The sequence below is a fragment of the Orcinus orca genome, chromosome 2 (genome assembly GCF_937001465.1).
Source record: "Orcinus orca chromosome 2, mOrcOrc1.1, whole genome shotgun sequence".
NCBI lineage: Eukaryota > Metazoa > Chordata > Mammalia > Artiodactyla > Delphinidae > Orcinus > Orcinus orca.
In genome coordinates, this window is record NC_064560.1 from 54,888,840 (window position 1) to 54,914,461 (window position 25,622).

The 25,622-nt window shown below is 49.1% G+C and overlaps 2 protein-coding genes across 9 annotated transcripts in view; both read right to left on the reverse strand.

The window, feature by feature from the left end:
• Positions 1-25,622, reverse strand: part of PCSK6 (proprotein convertase subtilisin/kexin type 6) — a 190,858-nt gene that overhangs the window by 140,948 nt on the left and 24,288 nt on the right. For all 8 annotated transcript variants that reach the window (XM_049705669.1, XM_033403040.2, XM_033403042.2 and 5 more), the window contains exon 2: positions 2,216-2,320. In XM_049705669.1, the coding sequence (XP_049561626.1) occupies positions 2,216-2,320 (105 nt within the window). The remainder of the gene's footprint in view (positions 1-2,215; positions 2,321-25,622) is intronic.
• Positions 1-25,622, reverse strand: part of TM2D3 (TM2 domain containing 3) — a 337,824-nt gene that overhangs the window by 133,955 nt on the left and 178,247 nt on the right. The gene's annotated exons all lie outside the window — the stretch shown is intronic.

Here is a 25,622-nt window from a genome sequence, read left to right on the forward strand (position 1 = left end):
CCCATCCTCTTCTCATTGCACATCTCTACAGGGCTGGGGGCAGGCAGGGGCTCCCCCATGCAAACAGAGCGCACCTCACTGTGACTCCCTCTGTGGGAAAGATAACTCCGAAGACTTTGGACAGAGAACAAGTATGCCGTCCTCACAAGACAGACCACTGCTTGCTTAAGAGAAATTGTGGAGGGCGCTGCAGCAACTCCCTTCCTAGCTTAGAAACGTCTCCGCACTCTGACAGGTGACTGGTCACTGCGAACCTCAGCCCCCCACCCCGCCTCCCCCGACCCCGCAGCCACATAGAACCCACATGTCTTTGGTGACGGGCTGGGCACTCTGCACTCAGCTCTACGGTGATTCGGGTCTGCTGGCCCTTCTCCAGTGGCCCCATCCTGTGGGAATGAGCTACTACCACCTGGCTTTGCTTCCGAGAGGGAAAAAAAATACACCAGCCCCTTTGAAAAGCATTCCCTCAAGCTCCATGGCATGAACACACACGGGTATAAACACAGCCCCAAACGGTCAGGTGGGAGGATGCATGTAAGCTGCATGAGCACATATTAATCCCTTCATAAACATTAAATTCCTGGGACTTCCCTGGTGGTCCAGTGGGTAAGACTGCGTGCTCCCAATGCAGGGGGCCCGGGTTCGATCCCTGGTCAGGGAACTAGATCCTGCATGCATGCCTAAACTAAGAGTTTGCATGCCACAAGTAAGAGTCGCATGCTGCAAATAAGAAGTCCACGTGCTGCAACTAAAAGATCCAGCATGCCACAACTAAGACCTGATGCAGTATGCATCCATGCATAAATAAATAATTAAACAAACAAACAAACAAAACAAAAACATTAAATTCCTTTCCCTGCTATGAAGGAAGAATGGTATTAGCACAATATTTGCTATCTATCTCCTTCAGTCTGTCCACCTACCCACACTTCCATCCATCCTTCTACCCACCTATAAAATGAACTCAGAATCATACACTATATGTCTACCTTGTCAGAGCCCAACTGCATGAATTAGTTTCACAGGGACCACTTCCTCATGTTCTTAAAACCAGACCACCACAAGGTCATGTCCTGGAGGAATGTTTTAGGTACAGTTCTCAGGGATACACCATCTCTCCCACTACCCCCAGCTCCACCAACACAAAAGTATCCACGATTATCAGTGGGGTGGCTTGGGACAACACCAAGGCCAATTTCCCCAAGGAAACTTTATTATCCATGTTCTCTGGGGATCACTGAAGGAGTGACACGTGCCAGCTTTGGAGCCCAAGTGAACATTTCACACATTGCTTTTAAGAGAAGGTGATTTCCATGTTCTAAAACTACGATTTACCAATGGCCTCATTTCTTTGTTGGGGCTGCTACTGCTTCTCACTTGAACTTCACTGTCCCTCATAGCGCTCAATGCCCTGTGACATATCACATATTCTTCTATAGACTGTCAGCCCCACCATCCACTCTGACAGCCCTGCTGTGGACACAGCGTGACACATAGCAGGTATTCCAAAATCACCTGGTGAATGAATGAAGTCATCAAAGGCTCACCTGACCATCTGACATTTTTAATCTTACCAAGTGTTGATTGATATTTGTCAAATATTAATCTAAAATCTATGCAGAAAGAAAGTATAATTAACCACCCAATAAATATGAACTATACTAAAAATGTCGGCCTCTTTTCAAATTACATTTGTTTTCATCTCAGAGATCACAGGAATTTTTAAGGAAAAAAGAGTTATATTTACTTCCCAGGTTTTTAAGTTCATGGTAACCATTAAGATATGTGTTATGACAATCACAAAAACATCCACTTGTCCAAATTCTAATTTCATTATTAAAACGCTAGCTTGAATTGCATAGCCTTTATGGGTAAGAGTCACATATTTATCGCCTCTGACTACTGTGTATTTTGTTGATTTTTAAAGATTTAAAATATTAGATCTACAGTCATTTGATTGTTACTTCAAACTGAAGTCAAGAATTGAAATTCCCAAGTCTCCCAAGGAACCCGAATATTTGGAGCCTTTAGATGGTCTGATATGCAGCTGCACATCTTTCTTGTTTTATTCCAAGTGGATATGGAAAACTAAAGGCCATCTAGAATCCCATTAAAATCCAGACTCAGGCATTTTCAGAACCACAGACCCAAAAAATAAGCAAACAATACCCTAGGCCCTAAAAAAGCACCCTGCATAGGGAGCGGAGATTTGTACCTGGGGGTCCATCCTGAGGAAGGTGTGAGGGCCTCTGCTACTCAAGGTTGATCTTTTAAAGGTTTTGCTATGATAAAAGTGGTAGTAATCTTCCAGGTTTCCGATCTGCAAAACAAGAAGCAGGATATCACCAGTCAATACAGTCTTTCAAAATTCTGCACCCCACAAACATCCTCCTCTGAGAGGCTCGTCCTGCTCCCAAAGGAAACATACCCTTGGTTACACTTCCCCACTCAAGTCTCTGGCAGACTCAGCGTCTGTGAACATGAAGGTCGATTCAGAGACTCCTTTTGGATAAACAACACTAGGTAGTATTTTCCAATGAAGCACACACTCCCCAAATCTTGCGATGAGGTCATATCACTTAAAGTTTGTATTATCTTGGCCAAGTTTTTTGGACATGAATTAATGTTCATTTAGGGTCAAGCATCCCTGAAGTAGCTAAGTTAGTGTCAAGTCAGGTCTACACCAAAATGTTCATTTATAAACAAACTCCATCCTTTCCACCCCATGGGTAAACTGAAATATCTAAGAATGAACACTGACTCTCAAGTGCGACAAGGGAGCCAAGGCAAACACTCGGCCTCATCTGCTTGGGGATTGCGGAAAGGCCAGCTGAGAACATCCAAGCCCCCAGGGTGTCCCAGTTTTCTGCCAGCAGTGGTTTGTCAGGACAGATTTCAGCCTGAGGCCTGGAGGGGACGTGGAGGGGCGGTGAATGTGGCCCTCTGATGGGCTGCTCCCGCTGGCCACTCCCCGCAGCACCGACTTGCTCTCTATCTCACGACCCTGGAGCATAAGGACACTGTTCTCAGAAGACCTGCTTCTCGTTCTAACTTCCACTGGTTGCTGAAAACAGCTGGTTGGTCACCATCCTTGACAGCAGAGCTTTCTAACTGAAGAGGAGAGCTTTCTGACCGAATACTATATAGACTCTCACGCTGCCCTTCTCAGGCTAAACCATCCTAGTTTCTTTTCCAGCGTCTGATTAAAGAGTGAATTTAGGGTGATTGTCCTCTAGAGCAGTTAGATGTGATGATGAGCCCAGGTTTCCAGTCAGATAGACCTAATCCAAGCCCCGCCCACTCCCTTCACCGCCAATGATCGTGTCATCTCTCAGGCAAGATCCACCTCCTGCAAATCTCAACTCCTCACGTGTAAAATGCGGATAAAACTGCTTACCCCATGCAGTTGTTTAAGTAGGACTAATGTCCACCCAATTCACCAAGACCTTCTACTCACAGACATTGCATCTGCTACAAGATATCCCAGCAGAGTGGACCGCCCCAGGCAGAGACCCGGAGGGACGTGGAGATTCTGAGTGGCCATTTCCACATCTTTCCACAAGAAGATCAAGCAAGTGTCTACAGAGAGAGCCCACTTTACTACAGCCTTCAGCGCTCATTGCCAGAAAGCCTGGCAGTCTGCATGCATCCTGTTCTTGAGCTTCTAGAGACACCCACTTGTCCTTGAAATAAAGAACGTCCTTGTTCACTTAAGCTTGCTCCAGGGTGTTTCTGTCGCTTACAAGCACAGAACAGTGAATACCGTGATCGTCATGAGGGTAAGCAGGTATCATCTGTACAGTGCCTAGTTTAGTGCCTTGAACCTAGTGGGTGTTCGAGAAATCCTGGCCGTATTGAGAGCTGGGATTCTCTCTCTGGCTCTTCTCCAAGGCTCCTTCAATCCTTCACTGGGTCTAGGACAGACCTCAACTCAACCATTCCTGCTGGGTGACCTGGGCTTCAGACCCTCCATGAGTCTTAGTTTCCTTGTGAGAAAACTAACTACTACTTTTAAGGGCTGCTCCAAGACTCTCTCTCCATATATATATCTACAGAGTCAGGTACAGCTCTTCATATATAAAGAGCCAGCTGAGTGCCCAGCAGGTAGTAAGTGCTCTATACATAGTTTTCTGCAATTATGATTCTCAGTTCATCTCCTACCTCAAGACACTGCTCTACCATCATAAACCTCATTATTTCTGCCCTATTTTGCACAAAAGCACTTTTTTCCCTCCTCCTACAGTTAACTGTTCACTTCTTCAACAAAGTTAATTGTTATGTATGTCAAAGGGCTCCTCCTAGAACAAGCCAGAGCTGTTATTTAGCAATAATGGAGTCTTAACTTACAGCAATGTTTAATCAGCATGTTTGCTTATAAGCTGCTACCTTCCCTGGGAGATGTTTCACAACTTTTGGTCTTTTAACTCCAGGCATTCAAGTCAATTTCCACTGAGGGACATGGAGAAACTAAGAGTTGAATCAAATTTGCTGGCAAGGGGATGGATTAATTGAAGAGCTGCTGACCCTAAGCAGACCCATGTCAGGGTAGCCCTGGAAGCCATTCAGGGCAGCACCTGGCCTCAGAGCAGCCAAGCCTCTCTTCAAAGGCCAGTCCCAAGGCCATCCAGGCCCCTGCCTCTGCCCCTATCCAGCTACATCCCGAGCAATGGCTCAGAGGGTCTGAGCTGACGGGAGTCATTCTCTTTGAGCAATTCAAGGGAAGAACAGATGGTTCTCACAGTCCTGACCCAGCCAACTGCCCCTGAGGGCAGCAATGGCCAATGCCACATCTGTTTGGAAGTTTATATCCAGCCCAGCATGGAGGCTGAGGGTCTGGGTTAGGGTTAGGATCTGGGGAGGGTTAGGGTCTGGGCTAGGGTTAGGTTAGGGTTAGAATCTGGGGAGGGGGAGGGTCTGGGTTAGGGTTAGGTGCAGGTGAGAAGGGGACACCAGCCAAGGCCCCCCTCCTGCCCAGCTGCAGGAAAAGCTGGAATCTGACTCAGGAAAAAAGGGGAGGGAGTTGAGTCACTGGCTATTCAGGAATCTGGAAGCGGCCCTCCAGATCCCCCTGAGATTTTGTGCACCTCCATCCACCCTCTGCCCCTCCAGAAGCCGGTGTGAGAGCATGGGGAGAGACACCTTCCTTCCTTGAAACCAAAGATTTGAATGTCAGGCAAACATAGGCCTGACAGGGCACGGGACAGAAAGGGCTGCCTGACGCTGGAATGACTGCAAGGGTAGGAAAAGGAAGGAAGGAGGAAGACAGGGCCCAGATGCTCAGGAGGGAATCCAGATACTGTGAGAGGCCTGGGCACCCTCTGCAGCTTGGATGAACATAATATCCCGAAGGCTGTGGCTACACTGTGTGGTTATCAAGTACTAACCCATTCAGAGCAGTGGTGGGCAGACGATGGCCTATGGGTCAAATCTGGTCTACGTTCTGGTTTTTTACATTAAGTTTTAAAATTGTGGTAAAATAGACGTAACACGGATGATTGTAACAATGTTTAAGCGTATAGTTCAGGGGCACTGGGCACATTCGCTCTGTCATGTAACCGTCACCACCTTCACCTCCGGAATCTTTTCATCTTCCCAAACTGAAACTCTGTCCCCGTTAAACACGAGCTCCCCCTCCCCGCTCCCAGCCCCGGGCGCCCACCATCTGCTTCTTGTTTCTGGGAATCTGACAGCTCTAGCTGTCTCAGCAGGATCATTTGCCCTTTTGTGACTGGCCTGTTTCCCTTAACATGATGTCCTCGAGGTTCACCCATGCTGTAGCAGGTGTCTGAATTTCCTTCCTTTCTCAGGCTGAATCATATTCCATTGTGTGTACAAGTCACAGGTCGTTTATCTGTTCGTCCACTGATGGGCACTTGGGTTGCCTCTACCTTTTGACTACTGTGAATCATGTTGCTCTGAGCACGTAGGCAAGTATCAGTCTATGACCCTGCATTCCATTCTTTTGGACATACACACAACTCCTGTTTTTATAAATAAAGCTTTACTGGGGCACAGCCACCAGCGTCCACTTACCTTCTGCCCACAACTGCTCTCATGCTGTGATGCCACAGTTGAGTGGTGGCTACAGAGACCCTCTGGCCCCCACGCCTAGAACACGTCACATGTGGACTTTACAGAAAATGTCTGCCAACCTGCGATTTATAGCATTTGTTGCTGAGTGTGTCTAGGGAGTCCACCAAAGTCTCTGAGGTTGGACATGGTTTCTCTAAGGGCTGGGGATGACCAGTCCACACACCGAGGGGCTCTGCTTAAAAACACAAGTGCAGCTGCAAGGCCAGCGCCTTCAGCATCTTACCTAGTCACTGAGCTGCCCTTTCTCGAAGCACCATCCTTGTCTGATGCCCCCCGGGTCACTCCTGTCTGTCTGACTCACGCTGTGCTGCCCTCTGCCCAGCTCGCCCCCTGGCATCAGGCCTGGGTCAGGAATATGAGGTTTCCGAGACAGGCAGAAGGTTGGAAAGGATCAAGGGATGGCAGAGCAGGAGGCGGGTGCCCTGACTGCAAGTGGGACACAGCCCAGCTTGGATGACGTGGCATTTACGACATAGCCATTTCCTGCCCCGTCCCCCTTGCCCACCCTGTCACCTCCCCCACCACAGCCGTGTCAACCCCAGTTATGCCCTCCCCACTTGGGAGCTGCCCCTTGAGCTCTCCGGGTACCTTCGTGAGATAAGAGGACAGGAGGGCAGATCACTCTGGGGACGTGGCCACTGGCCTGGTTAAACACGAGGGACAGCTGACTGTCCTCTGGCCTCACAGACAGGGGTGGGGGGAGGAACCACGGAGATGACCCCATTTTAAAGATGGGAAGACTGAGGCCCAGGGGGGTTAAGCCCAACGTTACCCTCAGGGTCTCCCAATTCCTGAGCCAACTCTCCCCATTGTGCCCACAGACAAACAGGGGATGACATCTTACACAGCATGACAAACAGCTACACAGTTAGGGCTCAGGACCTACTGCTACACTTTTGATGCTGCTTGAGGGTCAAACTGACAAGAGCTGGAAGCAGAAGAATAGACAAAAAGGTGGGGTTGGCACAAAGACGTCTTAAATTCAGGGTAATCCCCTAAGAAAGAAAACATTCTAAACTAACACACCATTGTAAAGCAATTATATCCCAAGAAAGATGTTTAAAAAAGAAAACATTCTCATTTTTACTTGGCATCTGCATTGACATTAAAGTAGGCGCTCCTCCTGGCTCGGCAGCCCTGGCCATCCTGGATGCTGTCCCTCAGCCTGGCCTTGCTGTGCTCCCCTGGCCACCACGCTCATGCTCTGGGCACCACTTCCACAGCCAGCGCCTAAGCAACCTGCTCCGTCAACACAGGGGCGGCGGTTGCAACAGAGCCCTGCTGCCCGAGGGCCCTGGCAGCCTCCTCTTCCTCCTCCGGAGCACGGAATAGAAGCTCTTCTCCGTCCTCCCAGGCTGCCTACCAGTCCTGCTCAGCGCTGAACCCCCAGAACCTCAATCTGTTCTTCCTCAATGAACCTGGTCTCCGGTCTGCGAGGTGTTTTTTGTTGTGTTTTTCGGGGGTGGGTGGGAGGGGAGTGTCGGTCACGACATAAAATTTCCATAAATGCTTTTTCTCTTTCGTATCCTTCATATTTTCACAATGCGTTAATTAGAGTCATTCTCTCAGCCTGCCACTACAGAAAATGAACAATCCGCTGAGTCTGTGATGCTCCCATCCCTTCACTCGACACTGATATGTAATTATACACATTAGTTGATAAAACTGGTAACATCATTAGAACATCATTAAAAACCTCGCTAAGAGTTCTCAGCCAGAACATTGGAAGAAACGAGATCAAAGAACCCATAGTGAGGAGAGCTGGATGTGGTTTCTCTCTAACAGATTCCTCTGTTACGGGGGTCCCCAACCCCCAGGCCTGTTAGGAGCCGGGCCGCACAGCAGGAGGTGAGGTGAGCGGCAGGAGAGCGAGCAAAGCTTCCTCTGCCGCTCCCCATCGCTCGCATTACCGCCTGAACCAACCCCTGCCCCCGTCCGTGGAAAAGTTGTCTTCCATGAAACCGGTCCCTGGTGCCAGAAAGGTTGGGGACCTCTGCTCTTTTAGACACTTTTAAAAAAACCGGGACTTCCCTGCTGGCGCAGTGGATAGGACTCCAAGCTCCCAATGCAGGGTGCCCAGGTTCGATCCCTGGTCAGGGAACCAGATACCACATGCATGCCACAACTAAGGAGCCCACCTGTCACAACTAAGACCCACTGCAACCAAATAAATAAATAAATATTATAAATAAATAAATGAAAAGAATAAAAAACAACCTAGTCATATATGCACTCGGTACAAAATCTGGACGGTAAACAGGGTATAGAGTTATAGGGAACAGCAAGTCCCCCTCCTCCTTTTCACAGCCACTAAGGACCCCGACTTTTGCTGGGGGCTCCTGGTTCATAACAAGAACAGCACCCAGGCCGCAAGCTGAGAGTCCAGATGCATTAACTTGATTCTTGCAACGACCTTATGAGGCAGGTGCCAGGAGCGCCCTCATCTTGCAGACAGGGAAACAGAGGCGCCACTTAACAGAGTGGTCAAGTGACTCGCTCAACCCCCACCCCCACCACGCAGCACAGTCAGGAGGTGAATCAGAGTTCACACCCTTAACCACCGCCCCTCTGCCTCTAGACACACGTGCAGCATCACTGCCATGGGGATCCCACTCGTCTCAGTCTGGTCCCCGGCAGCAGTTCGGTCACACACAGCCCAGTGCCTCAAGGGGCTCACGTTCCTTCCTTCCAGTGCAGCAATCAGGACAGACACTATTACGGCCCATGCACACATCTGTTGCACTGTGTCTGTGTGTGAGTGTGTGTGTGGATGGATGGGCATGGAAATGCGTGTGTCTGTGTATTTATGTATGTATGTATGTATATAGATGTATGACTGCATGTGTGTGTACACAGATGTGTGTGTGTATATATACACATGTTGTGTATTCACATTTGTGTGTATATTTATGTTTGTGTGTATACAGTTGTGTGTGTTTATGCAAGATTCACACATAAATGGCCCTGAGATGCAACCAGGCAAGTCTTTGGTTTTCCCACAGCCCTCACATCCGAGTGGACCTCCAGGGCCACTGCAGGTCACCCTAATTCAGAACCTCTGCATCTGAGGCTTGGAGCAAACCTGTTGTGGGCCAGACCTGCCCCCAGATGGAGGTTCTGGTTCTAGAGGACTGGAACACAACTGGGCATGTAGATTCTGAAACCCATCCCCAGGAGACGCTGAGCTGCAGCCACGGATCATGTCAAACCCCGAGGACAGCCCTTTCCAGGAGAAGGCCCCTACCCTCCTCCCCTTCCTGCCTAGCACTCCCCCACTGGCCCTGCCTGGGGCCCTGAGCACGGTGTGCTGGAAGGGCTGAGTCCTCCCTGTTCTCAGCAGACCACCTGGGGTGAGACGACCCCAGCCACAACCAGAGCATCCATCCTTAGATCAACACCATCTTGCTGCCCTCACCTCCACACAGATCCGCTCCTCCTCCCGAGGAATCCCTCATCCTGGTGAGGCACCACCATCCTCCGCGCGCATCCAGCCATCAAACCCTCTGAAAGCGACCTCTTGAATGGTTCTCGAGCCTGGCTGCTCCCCACTGACCCCGCTCCAGGGCAGGCAGCACCACCGCCCTGCCTGGACCAGGGCAGGGCACTGCTGGCCTCCTAGACTCCATCACACTGCCATTGCCATGCCAGCTCTGCCCCCTCTAGGGGCATGAAGCCCGAGCCCTTCACGGGGCACACGAATGCTCCACAACCAGGCCAGGCCAGCTCTCCAGCACAGGCCTGGCCTCACCTGCCTCACCTTCTGTTCTCCCGCGACGCTGCGGTGTCTGAGGGACCCTTGCATGCTCTTTCACACCCCCGAGCCTGCGCATGCTGGACACCTCACACCAACAATGCCACCTCCAACTCTGATTTGAACCATCACCTCAGCTGTCACTGCCTCCAGGAAGCCCTCGTGGACCTCCCAGGCCCAGGTCTGCCTACATGTACCCATCACAGCCTATCCTCCCTCCCTCCCTCCCTTCCTCCCTCCACGCTAAGCTCCTCAAAGGCAGAAACTGTCATCTGTATAATCCTCAGGCCCTGGCAGCATCTGGGGCACAGCAGGAGCTCAAGAAATGTTTGGTGAAATGAACAGACCTTGAGTAACACTGGAAGGACACATGTCTTCCCCTGTCCACCTACATAGGGCTGTCCAGTTCGGCTGTGACCAAGACCCCAGGCCTCCCAGCTGTTTTGCCTTTGGGCTCTCTCTAGCCCCCTCCCAGGACAGTCCTGAGGCCATGGAGGCAGGCCGACCTCCCATCAGCTGTGTGGCCCGGGCGGGACCCGAGCCGGCCCCTCTGACGTCCAGTCACAGGGACACGGGGCTGAGCGAGGCCGGCGGTGCAGGGCTCTGCACTCCCTCCAAGTGGCCGGCTGTGGAGAGGAAGCATCTCAGTGACCACAGGTGGGGAGGAGCATAAACAGCTTGCAGAGCCCAGCAAGGAAGGGGCAAAAGCCAAGTGTGATGGGGGAGAGGCCTGGGCTGGGGGTGTTTACAGAAAGAGCCTCTCCTGTCCTGTTTTTTCCTGTCAATGTGAGTACAGCCAGCTTCAGATCACCTCCCTGCTTACACAGGGCAGGTGTGAGGTAGGAGGGATCCGTGGGTGCTGCCAGCTGGGGCGCACCCTGCCTTCCTGGAGGAAAAGAAGATGACTTGGTGTTTTTTGCAGAGCCTCGGGAACAGAGGAGCAGAACCTCATCTAATTTATCACGTTTGCTTTGCAGCAAAGTCACCGATGAGCATGCCGGACCCACCCCAAATGACATCTGATGGTTCCAAAGGTCCACCCGCCCACTCAGGCCTCCAATGGACGTGACCTCAGATGCAGGTGCAATGCTGTAAGCCCTCAAGTCAGCAAGCTGGCTTTTGGTGTGTGTGTGGGGGGTGGGGGATGGCCAAGCACATACTTTGGTCAGTCCACGGGGATGCCACCCACCTCCCCAGGCCAGCACAGTGGCATCTGCCTCAGGGGAACAGCTGGTAAGTCACAAAGTGTCCCAATTCAAGGCCTCAGAAGCCAGTGGGCTGCAGATGAGGCTTCTGACTTTGCAAAAAGTATTCACTTTATCACTCCCATAGGCTGCCCCTGGATGGAAACAGATGTCCTGAGCCCCGCTGCTCACAGCTGCAGTGGGCCAGCTTCCGGAACTCCTGGTCTACAGGGCCTGTGTCTTCAAGGGCTCTGGCTCTTGGAGGAGAGTCTATGTTTGAAAGTGACGGGCGTCACTTTCAAACAGAGTTCAGTTATATAATGTTATTCATCCCAGTGGGTCTGCTTAAGAAAAACATAACTAATTAGAGCCTATAAAAACCTACACACCAAATTAATTCAGCCTGGCGCTGGTGACTTCCACCTTTAGAAAGTTATAAATATAGATGGCCACTGAACCTATATTTAGCCAGCAGTGAGTTACTTGGTATTTATGGTATTTATAATTAAGGAAGTCCAGAGAGAGAGAATGGACATTTTGTTGTTACTTTCAAAAGCATTTTAAAAAAATCCTGCTTCCCATTTCAGTCACAGATACACACAGCAACATTCTGTTACTACAGTAATTACAATTCTGACCCAAGTTAAGGCTGTTACACAATTTCCTAGTCTCCTCAGATTGCTTTCTTCAACGTGTATCCACCCAAAGAGTGCAATTAAGCTGCCCAACTTCCTACAAATTCCTGAAAAATCATTAATTTTTACTTAGCAGCCTGCATTTTCTCTTCCCTGAAGTCACCAAGCCAAATCGTCTAGCTTCAGGTGAGGACAGTTAACGTATACATCTGGCCTCAACCTATACCTTTAATATTCACAGACAGACATCTGAAAAACTCTACAACCTTTTTGAAGCTCTTCATTTCAAGCCATTTACTGGTTAACGGTTTCTTTATGGCTGTCCGGAATTAGTCATTTTGCCAGATTTCTAAGCCATCACCCACGTGGCTGATTTGATGGTGAGGGTGGGTTCACCCCGTGTGTCCCCACTGCCTGCTAACTGCTCTGCAATGTTTGGTCTCCAGTGGGGAGAGGTACCCTGGACGCCCACAGGGCCCAGGCAGGGACCCCACAACCGGGAGGTGATGGGTGGATAAAGAGTCAGGAACTCAGTACTGCTAGATCTCTGGAAATCTTCCAGAGAAGCCAACGTTCAGATCCTACATGAGCTCTTGCAAGTTTTTAATATTACATTGGCACTAATTCTAAAATGTTAACACCCCTGTGCGGCCCGCCTAAAACAAACCTGTGGGCTGCAAGCAGCCCGTGGTCCTTGCGACAGGGGATCTAGACATTTGGTCTGGACTTTCCCCACTCTAGGAGGCCTGCTGCTGACTTTTTTCTTGCTGAGTATGGAAGACATAGGGGGAGAGCCTTATCTTCAGAAACTCTCATCTGGAAAATTAGCCAGGGAAGAGACAGTCTGGGACAGACATGCCCAGATTTGCTCTTGGCAAAGACTTGTGAGTGGAGTAAAAGATGTCCATGACCTTCAGCACAATGGCCATGCATAGCACACTTTGGGGGGCCAGCAATGCCGGGGATCCCCTGAGCACCCAAGGAAACTGCGGAGGGCCCATCTGGGTCCTACCAGCCCCCTCCCAGGCTCCCCAGAAAGAAGGGCCAGTGCTGGACTGCAATTTGGGGAAACTTGACTAAGGCAGGTCAGGAGGCTACAAGATATGAAAAAAGAAAAAAAAAAGATTTTTAGGGACTCCCCTGGTGGTCCAGTGGTTAGGGCTCCACATTTTCACTGCAGGGGGCACAGGTTCAATCCCTGGTTGGGGAACTAAGATCCCGCATGCTGCGTGGCACGGCTAAAAAAAAGATTTTTGTCCTTATGAAAAAAGATGTTTAAAATTCAAACTTTAATATCAAAAACTCTCATTTGAGAGGAGTTATGCTAAGGGAAATTAAAAAGTGTTTTAGAGAAATTAATCTTCAAAGTTTTTCTCTTTAAAAATAAATAGCTCTTATACCCAAAAAAAGTGAAAGCAGAGGGGCTTCCCTGGTGGCGCAGTGGTTGAGAGTCTGCCTGCCGATTCAGGGAACACGGGTTCGTGCCCCGGTCCGGGAAGATCCCACATGCCGCGGAGCGGCTGGGCTCGTGAGCCATGGCCGCTGAGCCTGCGCGTCCGGAGCCTGTGCTCCACAACGGGAGAGGCCATGGCAGTGAGAGGCCCGCGTACCGCAAAAAAAAAAAAAAAAAAAAAAATTGAAAGCAGAGACTCGGACAGATATTTGTACACCCATGTTCACAGCAGCATGATTCACAATAGCTGGAGCAACCCAAGTGCCCATCGATGGATGAATGGATAAACAAAGTGTGTTCTATGCACACAAGGGACTATCATTCAGCCTTAAAAAAGGAAGGACAGTCTGACACCTGCTACGACACGACACGGATGAACCTTGAGGACGTTATGCTCAGTGAGATAAGCCAGACACAGAAGGACAAATCCTGTTTGATTCCATTTATCTGAGGCACCAGTCACATTCACAGAGACAGAAAGCAGATGGTGAGGACTTGGGGGCGGTGGTTAGTGTCTGAGAGGGCCAGAGTTTCATTCTTGGAAGATGAGGATGTTCTGGAGATGGTGGTGATGGCTGCACAGCAATGTGCTTAATGTCACTGAACTGGACACTTAAAAACGGTGAAGATGGTAAATTTTATTACGTATATTTTACCGCCATTAAAAAAATATATCTCCTCTACATTCTTGCCCCCCTTTCCTAAAACTGGCTTCTCTCTGGTGTCACGCTGGGTGTTGGGGACCTCAGCTCCCAGGACAGTGGCATGTGGAGGCCTGAGATGGGGAGATGCCATCAGCCCCAAAGAGCCCAGGACAGAAACAGAGCCCAGTGACGCTGCTCGGCTGTCATTACTAACTACTCTGGGCTCCAGTCAGCTCAGCCCCATCCTATGTCCCTCTCAGTTATGTGGTTTCCCCTAAAGGGAAAAGAGACACCAGGGAGGGACCTGAGCCCATCACCCCAGCTTCCTTATATCCTGACACCCATCCCAAGTGACAGCCTTGAAGGTCTGCTGACCAGGGGCCCCATGACCCACCCTGGAAGCTGGCCTCCCAGGGGCTGGCCCTGCTGAGACAGGAGGTTTAGATTTCACGGAAACCTTCAGTCCAAGCACGTCAGTGCCCAAACTCAATAATGCCCATTAAGAACAGATGGAAAGAGAAGCACGCACTGTCCTTTGGCTTCTGTGACTCAACCCCCCGCCAGCAGTTCAAAGTGAAGAAGCTGCTGGGGAGTCAGCTGTCATGATTTCACCAACACCCAACTCGTGTGACACCCTCACCTGGTTGCAAAGCACATCTTGGTTTATAAACTAAAACAGCTTCGTACAACTACTTCCATCTGGGCCCTTTTACTGCGGCATTTGGGACTTTTCACGCAGCTGCTGCATTAAGGGGTCAGGGGACCGCGGTGGCTGCCAGCCTCTGTTTCTACTCTGTCTCGGGAGGAGCTGGATCAGCTTCTCTCTCTGCCCCTTTCATGTTAACATTATGGTTTATGGAATATTTGGCCATAAAAAATTTCAACAGAACTTTCATATTCAAAGTAGAACTTCAAAAGCACTAATCTGTAGGTGAGAAGTCGCTGTTTGAAAGGAAAGCGGGACAAAACAGATTACCCTGTTCTCTGTCAGCCCTCTCACCTCTGCCCACGATTCACTAAGACTGTGCACACGACTGACTGACGGCTGGATGAACGCCTCCCACACGGGGCGCTGCCCTTCAGCCACCTTCCTGTGTTTACTGACCCCCGGACACACACACACAACTGCCCGCTCACGCCTCCACTCTCCCCACAAGGCTCTGAGCAGCTCTCGAGCTGGGCGCTATTCCAGGCTCTGGGGTCCTGCAGGGCTCACGCGACTCAGGACCTGCCTCCGGGGATAGGCCCCCAGAAGTGAGCACCGCAGAGCAGGGCGAGGAGGGCCCCAGAGGAAGCCCTCCTGCCCGGCTGGCACTCAGATCTCATCTCTGAGCAACAAGCTACCCAAATACTCCCTAAGACAGAAACGGGGACCCACATTTGGAGAGGCTGGCGTCCTACTAGTGGAGAGAACCTCTTCTCTACCGCGCTTTCAAGGAAAGATGGGGCCAGGGCAGGGAGGTGACAGCAAAGGGACCCCGGTCACCACCTTACATGGACTTGGGACGGGGAGAGCGGGGGGACTCCAAGTTGCGACTGTGGCCTTGGAGCCAGGCCGCCCGGCCAGCTCCTCCATTTAACTGAAAAGAGACTCCAGTCAAGTTCCTTAATTTTTCTTTGCCTCCATTTCCCTTTCCAGGCAATGGGATAACAGTACACCTCCACCCCACCCCCCCATGGCTGCTGGGAGGATAAATGAGGCACGACACATGTGAATGGGGCCTGGCCTGACACATGGCAGGCTGTCGTTCAAGTAGCTTTTTTCATATTATTTCTGTAAGAAATAATATACATCCCACTTTGGGAGGGAAAAAATGGTTTGCAACAAAGCCAGTTGCAAAGTTAGTTAGGTAACAAATCCCATTTGCCCTTTGATTTCAATTAAAAACATATATATACATTCCCTGGTGGTCCAGTGGTTAAGACTCCGCACTCCCAATGCAGGGGGCCCGTTTCAATCCCGGGTCAGGGAACTAGATCCCACATGCATGCTGCAACTAAAAGATCCTGCGGGCCGCAACTAAGACCCAGTGCAGCCAAATAAATAAATAAATAAAGATTTTTTAAAAACCCATAAACATACACCTCTTTATTAGTGGTCCCTGTGGGGAAAATAATCCCACCTAGACAGAGCCAGAAAGGCCAGTGCGAACACTCCCCATCCGCGACTGGCCAGGTCTGCGCTGGGGGCACGTGGGAACCCGCAGGGTTGGGGGCCTCCATGCATGCCCCACGCTGCCCGCCCTGTCCGGGCATCCTCAGGATGTTTCATGTCCCTGAGATGGACTTACGACTTAACTTCTTGTCCCTCTTATTTTCATCCACTCGTATAAAATGAGGTTGCAATATACGATCAATCCCAGGCTGAGCCATTTTTTTCAGTTCTGTAAAACGAATTCATGCTTCTGTCATCATTCATGCTCACAAGTCTGTAAAGACAAACTCCGGGTGACTCGCTCACTGGGTTCTGTGAAGTTCTGTCTGATTTATGATCACCACTCACTGGAGCCTAGAGCTGGTACTTCCACACCCGCATCAGCAAACACAGATGACACGTCTCCTCCAAGGGGAACGGGGTCCAGGGCTTTCCGGGTGACCCACAAGGTCGCGGCCGCACACCTGCGCTCCCAGGGCCCAGCGGCTTCTCTTCCAGAGCTGGGTCAGCAGTGAGGACCTGCCCCCCTGCCAGAGGATGATGGGCAAAGGGGAAGGGAGAGCCAAGTTGTGGCAAAGGGAGCAACTGTCCCGAGACCCAACAGGGCACAGGTGCTCTGGGGTCACTTTCCCTCCTTGTCTCGCTGTGAGGAAGGGACCTGCTCTTCCGTTTTTCAAGAGAAGCTGAAGCAGGGGAGGAATAAATTAGGGACGTTAATTTACAACACTGTAAATTAACTATACTTCAATTTAAAAAAAAATTATTTTTAAAAAGTAGGTAGCACTGAATTTCTTTTTCCTGAATAAAATGGTATAAAAAAAAGAAAGAGAGAAGCTGGAAACTTAAATTCCTATCTGAAATCTCCCAACATTTATTTTTTTGTAATTTTTATTTTATATTGGACTATAGTTGATTTACAATGTTTGTTAGTTTCAGGTGTACAGCAAAGTGATTCAGTTATACACATACACATATTCATTCTTTTTCAAATTCTTTTCCCATTTAGGTTATTACAAAATATTGAGCAGAGTTCCTCCCAATGTTTAAATGTTAATAACTATTCCAATTTTCTAAAAGCATTCTAATTAGAATAAAATACACCTGGGGGGCTGCACACACCCCTGGGCCACCGTGGGACCTGGCTCGCCTGCCACACCCTCTGAGTTCACTCCCCCCTCTGGGGACCATCTCCCACCTCTAGGGCCCCCCGCCCTGCTCTGCATCTCACAGCACATACCCCTCTCAGGGGTCTCCCCGAGAGGAACAGACCCAGCAGCCTGGAGGGAGTTCTCTGTAGATCAGCTCCTTTCAAAGACCTCCGCTCTGTGATGTTTCTCCCCAGTGACAACGACAGACGTGAATGTTGTCAAATGGTGACTCAGATTCTCAGCGATGGTCTAATTACTCAACACATCACCTCTCAAACCTCTTTCTTCCCCAAATCCAAGCTTTTGGTAGCTCTCTGTCAGCTTCTACATCACTCCTCCACACGCGCCTCACCTCGAGAGAAACAAATTGCCTTCCATTTCATTTGATGACCCCTACCTGCCATGGAACTTTCCTCGAGAATTCTTTTCTGCGCCTGGTTATTTACCGCCAGCAGTTCTGCTGTGGTTCTGTAGGCCTCATCAACCAGAATGGCTGCACGTGTGCCTTTTCTCAGCCAAGGGAGAGAGGCTTTGGGAAAGAAGAAAAGATCAGAAAAAGAAACTAAAACGCAACTTGTTTTGACAGGCTATCCTGCCCCCAAGTCAAAGAAGCCTTCACCACCTTGCTCCGGGCACCTGGAGATCCCAGAGTTTGGAAGGGCTTGTGAATCACACCTGCGTGCCGTGGGAAGCCGCGCGTGTGGACCCCCTAATCCACCGCCAGCCGTATCCACTGCCATGTAATGTGACAGCCCAACTTCCCTCATTCTGGGCACCCACGTGGGTGAATCGCCCCAGCTTCAGACACCAACTGCTCACGCACTCCACACCCCCAAGCCTCCTCCAGGTCCCCTCTCCCCACCCCCTACCCCCTGAATGTCCTCACCCAGCCCTGCTCCTAACTCCTCTCACTGAACGCTTGGGAATCCCTATTATTTTTTAAAAATAGGGGAATTCCCTGGCAGTCCAGTGGTTAGCACTCTGTGCTCCCATTGCCGAGGGCCCAGGTTCAATCCCTGGTCGGGGAACTAAGATCCCACAAGCCTTGTGGTGCAATCAAAAAAAAATTTTTTTTTAATTTTAAAAATAAAACAAAAAATGGAATAGGAAAAAATATTTGCAAGTCATATATCTGAAAAGGGGCTAATATCCGGAATGTATAAAGAACTCCTACAACTCAACAATAACAAAACCCAGATTAAAAATGAGCAAAGGACTTGAATAGACATTTCCCCAAAGAAGATATTCAAATGGCCAATAAGCACATAAAAAGATGCTCAGCATCACTAATCATTAGGGAAATGCAAACCAAAAGCATAATGGAATACTATTTCACACCAGATAGGATGGCTACTATAAAAAAAAAAAACCCAAATAGCAGAAAATAACAAGTGTTGTCAAGGATGTGCAGGAATTTGAACCCTTGTACACTGCTGGTGAGAATGTAAAATGGTACAGCATTGTGGTTCCTCTAAAAGGTAAATATAAAATTACCATATGATCTGGCAACTCCACTTCTGAGTATATGCCCCAAAAGAATTAGAAACAGAGGATCTCAAGGAGATCTTTGTAAGCCAGTGTTCACAGGAGCACTAGTCACAGGAGCCAAAGGTGCTCACTGAGAGACGAACGGATAACCAAAATGTGCTCTATCCACACAACGGAATATTATTCAACCTTGAAAAGGAAGGAAATCCTGAGACCTGCTACAATACAGATGAATCTTGAGGACATTTTGCTGCGTGAAATAAGCCAGTCACAAAAAGATAAATATTGTAAGATTCCACTCCTACGAAGCACTTGGGAGTCACCAAATTCATAGAGACAGAAAGTAAAATGATGGTTGCCAGGGGTGAAGGGGGAGGGGAGTGGGACGTTAGTGTTTACTAGATAGAAATTTTCAGTTTTGCAAGACAAGGAGCTCTGGAGACGGACAGTAGTGACGGCTGCACCGCAATGTCAATGTACCCAATGCCACTAAAATGTCCACTGAAAAATGGTGAAAATAGTACATTTTATGTTACACATATTTTACCACAGTTGACCACTTTTTTAAAAAGCCTCAGGGACTTCCCTGGTGGCGCAGTGGTTAAGAATCCGCCTGCCAGTGCAGGGGACAGGGGTTCGAGCCCTGGTCAGGGAAGATCCCACATGCTGCAGAGCAACTAAACCCGTGAGCCACAACCACTGAAGCCCGTACGCCTAGAGCCCAGGCTCCGCAACCAGAGAAGCCACCGCAATGAGAAGCCGGCACACCGCAACAAAGAGTAGCCCCTGCTCGCCGCAACTAGAGAGAGCCGGCGCGCAGCAATGAAGACCCAACACCGCCAAAAACAAATAAATAAATAAATTCATAAAACAAAATAAACTTATAAAAAAAAAGCCTCAAACAAACATCCCTCTACCGGTCTGGTATTTCCGTACACAGCCTCGTCTTAGCTGAAAGCCTCCAGTTGCCTGGGACCCCCCAGTATACTGTGTGTGTCCTGGTTTTCTCAGTCCTGGCGTCTGACCTGATTATTCACGGCTTTCCTCACTCTCAGAAACGTGACCGTAGGCCCCTCCCAGGAAAGATCGCCTGCAGGCCGACCCGAGTTTCCTTTCCCTGAGTCCATACCACCCACCACCACGTGTTCCTGGCTACACCCCTCATGCCACTGTCAAAGGGCTCACCCTCCTCTCATCACCATTTTGCCACTGACACATGACTTTGACACCCTGGTAAACAACGCTCCTGACACCCTGGCCTCAACACTCCCCTCATTCTCTCCCAGACCACCCCCCCCCCATTCCAGCAACCGTGAGCACGTTCCCAGCCAGGCCCCCACACCCAAACCCCTCCCTCGCCACGACTCTCCCCTCCCGTCCATCATGACCTGGATGCCCCGATCACTGGTCCATCCTGCCCCATCCATCTACCCCAGCCCGGTCCTTTGGGGCCACTGTTTCAACCATGTTGTCCTTAGAACCATACACTGCCTGTCCCTCCCACCTTCAGCCATCCAGCTTTTCCAGTCCCCGGCACAGCTAAGGGCATCCTTCCCGCCTGGTCAAGCTGTCATGACATTAGACCCTCAGCACTGCCGGGCTTCTCAGTGACCAGAGGACACCCTCCACCACAGCACAGGCCCACTCAGCTCAAAGCCCCTCGGCTTTCTCCCTCCTGTGGGTCCCCTTCTTTTAGCCCTCCAACAACTCTCTCCTGCCTCTCTTCTTAAAATAGGCCTTTCCCAGGGCCTCTGGTCCTTGCCCCAAACTGCCCCTTCTCTCTGGCCCTCCTCCCACCAGTATTCATGCTGCTCTCGTCCAGCTGCCCCCCCACATCGGACAGAATCCTCCTCATCCTCCACGGTCAGCCCAAACCTGTTTCTCCTTAATGAGCCCCAACTCCAGAAGCCGTAAGGCACAGAGATATCCCCGGAGAGCAGAGAGGCGCGTGGACAAAAAGTCAACGGAGATGCAGAGGGTCTGAGCAGCTCTATCCAGAGGCGTGTTCAAGAGGGCTCAGAACTCTGCACCCAACCACAGAGGACAGCACTCTTTTCCAGACACACAGGACATTTTCAAAAACTGACCCACGACCAGGGCTAAAAGCAAGTCTGCTATAGCATCAAAGAACTGATCTCCCAGACAACACAGTCTCTGACGGCGGTGTAATTCAGCTGGACGTCAGTAACGTAAAGAGGGATTCAAAAATCCCACACACTTGGAAATTAACAAACATGTTTATGTGACTCATAGGTCAAAGAAAACACCATAATGGGAATTTTAAAATACGTAGAATGGAATGAGTGAATGAATACTACATACAACAACTTAGGAGCATCAGTGAACATGACAGTGGAAGGGAAGTGTATAACCTTAGGTGCTCCAATTAGAAGTGAACACACTGAAAATTCATGAGATTAAGTGTCTTATTAAAAATTTTTTTTTTTTTTTTTTTTTGCGGTACGCGGGCCTCTCACTGCTGTGGCCTCTCCCATTGCGGAGCACAGGCTCCGGACGCGCAGGCTCAGCAGCCATGGCTCACGGGCCCAGCCGCTCCGCGGCATGTGGGATCCTCCCAGACGGGGGCACGAACCCGTGTCCCCTGCATCGGCAGGCGGACTCCCAACCACTGTGCCACCAGGGAAGCCCTTACTAAAAATTTTTAAAAGTAAATAAACCAGTGAAGAAAGGAGATAAATTTAGGAGAATTCTGCAAAAATTGAAAATAAATTTATAATAAAGAGAATAAACAAGGCCAAAACCTAGGAAGAAGAGAACGAAAGGAGAGATATAACCACAGATAAAGCAGAGAATTTAAAAATAATAAGGATACACTATCAACGATGGTAAGCTAACAAATTTGAAAACTTAGACAACATGAACAAGTCCCTGGAAAATTATAAAAACTAACAAAGAAAGAAATACAAGACATCAGGCTTTCCATTAAAGAAACTGAAGCAGTAGTTAAACATCTTTTCTATCACACAAACAGGCCTATAAGTTTTACGGGTAGTCCACCAGGACCAAGTTTGGTTTATCCCAGAAATGCAAGGGTATTTTAACATTAGAAAATCAATAAATGTAATTCATTACATGAATAGATTAAAGGAGATGCAGGAAAACTTTTGCTAAAATGCAAAACCCATGATAAAAAGCTCTTAGCAAGTTAGAAAGAAAAGGGAACTTTCTTAACCTGTTAAAAAGTTATCTATAAAAACAAATATCAATCTTAACATGGAAATATTGAAAGTATTCTCTTTAAAATCAAGAGCAAGGTAAGAATGTCCAAATAACCAATGTTTTATTTATCATTATACTGAAGGTCCAGGATCACCAACAGTAAGTAAATAGCTTAAATATTGATCAGGAAGAAACAAAACTACCATCATTCACTGGTGATATGACTATCTACTTAGGAAACCATAACAAATTTATAGACAAATTATTAGAAAGAATAAGGGAGTTTGTAGCAAGGTGGCTGGATATAAGAACAGTATTTTTAAAAAATAAATTGCATTTCTACATACTAGCAACAAATGTTAGAAAACTTAAGGTACCTATATACTTAACAAAAGATGTGTAAGTCCTATATAGAGAAAGTTATAAAACTTTGCTAATAGACATTAAGGGAGACGTAAATAAATAGACATACCATGTTCATGGACAGGAAGACCCCATATCATAAAGCTATAACAAATACATCAAACAGATTTATATATTAAATAAAATTTCAGTCAAATTTCAAACAGGGTTTTTGTTTGTTTGTTTTGTGAAACTTGTCAAATTGATTCAAAGTTAACATGTTAGAACAAAGGGCCAAGAATAGCCTAGATATTCCTGAAAAAGAATAAGACTTGTCCTACAAAATATCAAGCCTTATTATAAGGCTACAGTATGAAAGTTTGTGATGCACTGGGTCAAGGACAGATAAACTCACAGAACAGAAAAGAGGAAAACTCATGCAAATACAGAACTTGATTTACCAGGAAACATCAATTAAAATGAGGGACTTATCAAATGATGATGCTGGGAAATTCATGGGGTAGGGGGGAGTTAAATCCCTTCTTCACATCAAATACAAAAACAAACTGGAGTCAGATTAAGTACTTAAGTGTGAGAAGTCTAACTAAAGCTTTTAGAACTTACGGGAATGGGCCAGATAGCTTCTAATTAACTCCCTAAATCTACTGAATACTTTCCTCCCCACCCACCCCCCCCCAACCCCGGCTCTCAGCCCCAGTAACAAGGACTGCATCAGTGAGCTCTCTGGCTGAGGATGGGTTTGGCCCTGGAAAACCTTGGGAAGGTAGCAGAGGGAGGACGGAGAGAGTGAAGTTGTCCTATTTACTCCCCTGACGCTCCCTGTGGCGTCTCTTCAGGCTGCCGTGTCTCCCTGAAAGTCACTGCTCTTCTCAAGGCACCTGGTCAAAGACATCTCTCCTCCCAGGCTCCACCACTTTTCCCTCCCTATTCTTTCAGGGCCATGGGATAAAGGCAACTCTGCTGTTAACAGTCCACCCACATCTCTGGAAAAGGCAAGTCTATCTATTTACCCTCCTCACAGTAGCCTAATCTTTCCTGCTGAGACCCTGACTGATAAAGTAATTGTTACTGGAAGTGATCCTAAAATAGACCCTCAAAATGGGATACTGGGGTTGGGTTGTGCATACATTTCCGGAGCACTAAGATAACCACCTTGCTGGGGACGTGTGTGTGCATGTGTGACTAAGGGTAATCCACAGCACTGGATTACACGCAAATCCAGAGCATCCGTGATTACACATAATAATACTGGGATGAAGTGCAGGAGGAGGTGGGGCCTTGGGAGAACAGGGGCCGTGGCAAATGTGATTGCAAAGCTTGTAAAATTGGGTCGATTCTGCTTATGACCCTAGAGAGCACACATGGGGGAAAGGAGAAATTAAAAGCTAAGAATCAGTAACTAAGAACACATGTGGAGAACCAGAAGGCCCCCCCATGGCAGCCCCAGAGTGTGATTTTAAGGTTCCAGAGTCAAAAAAAAAAAAAAATTGAAACGCACAACACTCCTAGGTAAGTAACAGTTGGGAAAGGTGGGAAGAAGAGGGCCCATCAGAGCCACGCAGACACTGGCTGCAACAGAGAACTGACCTGCCCGATCTACAGAAACAACCCTCCCACCAGCTGTGAGGGGAAAGGCTCACCTCTGCAAGAAAAGCTACTGCCTCACAGCAGGCAGGGGGGCCTCTCTCCTCGGGACCCAGTCCACACCCCTCGCCGCCTACACCCACAAAATGAGTTGCGTACCAGGGATCCAGGAGCTACCCTGGGAGGAGAGAGCCAGTATGTACCAGCAGGAGCCTGGACCACGCGAGAGCAGGCGGATGGGATGTAAATGGTCCAGACAGAGCCAGACTCGCAGATACGGGTGCTTTCCCCACAAACGGGGTGTGTAATGTGTAACTCAGATATGCAGGGTGTGTTTACAGTTGGTAAGATTGGCCGATCAACATAGAGAGTGAACCAAATCTGATGGCTGGTGAGGTCAGGATGCTGGAACTACCGATGCCTGTGAGGCAGTGGGTCTCCAGACTCGAGGGCGCTGGGTCCTACCCACAGAGGTTTTCATCGAGCAGGGCCGTAGTGGGGTCCAAGCAACTGTATCTCTTGCAGGGTCCAACATGCTGCTGTGGGTGGTCAGTGGGGACCCCAGGAAACAGGAATGTTGGAGGGATCTGTTCTCTGAAACCTGCTCAGCCACCCCTCACCAAGGAGTTCAGAAGGTGCCTGGGGGAGGCAGGTCAGCACCCTTCAAGGGTTCCAGGTGGCCGTGCTCTCTGTCAGGCAGGTGACCAAGGGTTGCTCCAGCGCCTCTCCGTGGGAACCACGGGATTCTGAGAGGCAGACGCCAGTGGTGGGCACAGCCGATGGAGGCCAGGAGGTAGGTGCGATGATGACCCCGAGCAAAGAGATGGAGTGAGACCCAGGAAAAGAGGGGCAGCCTCTTGACACAGAGAAGCCGAAGCCTACTCAGCTGCTGCAGAGCCCTGCAGTGGGGATCCCCAGTATCTCAGTGCCCAGACCCAGAGCTCTGCAACAAGCACAGGAAGACTGGGTGCCTTTAGGGGAGAGCCCTTCCTCACACCTCACCAGGCTCCCGCAGCCCCCTCCCGGGGGCGGTGCACTGCGGGAGGGGCATCCAGACCTCCTGGCAGCTATGAGACTTGAGCTCTGAACTCGCACTGATCCCACATCCCTGAAATGCCACCGTGGCCCACGGGTCCTGTCTCTGACTGATGTAAACGCTCCTTGTATTGTTTCATTTTGTTCATGGACCAGGTCTGCCTGACGCTGCGTCCAGTGCCCCCGAGGGCCCCTGCTGGGTCATTTCCCAGCTCCAGAACACAGAGCCTGGCAGGCACGCCAGGGAATGCCCATGGCCCCACTTTGGCTCTGGGGTGGGGGGCTGGGGCTATTATAAAGAAAGGGCCGTGGTGCTGTCTGCTCCTTCTGCGATGCTGAGTGATACCCTGGGCGAGCCTTCTGACCTCAGGTAAGGAAGGGTTTCTTCAACGAGAGCAGAGGAAGCGCTATCCACAGAGGAAGAGACTGGCATCACCAGGGGCAGGGGGTGGGAAAATTGGGAATACTCTGTTACAAGGCACCTGCGCTACCCATGAAGTCCATCTGAAGGTGGACTTAAATTAGTTAACGGTGCATACTGTGAACTCCAAGGAAATCTCTTAAAAAATTTTTAAAGAACTATAATTGATATGCTAAGTGAGGAGATAAAACAGAATTATCTAAGAGGCTCCATTGTAATCAGAGAATGTAGAAAAAGCAGGAAGGAGAACAAATATAACAGAAAACAATTAGAAACATGGTAGATATTAAGCCAACGATATCAGCAATCACTTTAAATGTGAATGGCCTAAACATACCAACTAAAAGCCAGAGAAAGAATGGATGAAAAAAAAAAAAAACTTTTGTGCTGCAAAGGGCACCACCAAGAAAGTGCAAAGATAACCCACAAAATGGGAGAAAGTATTTGGAAATCACCTATCTGGTATGGACTTGCATCTAAAATATGTA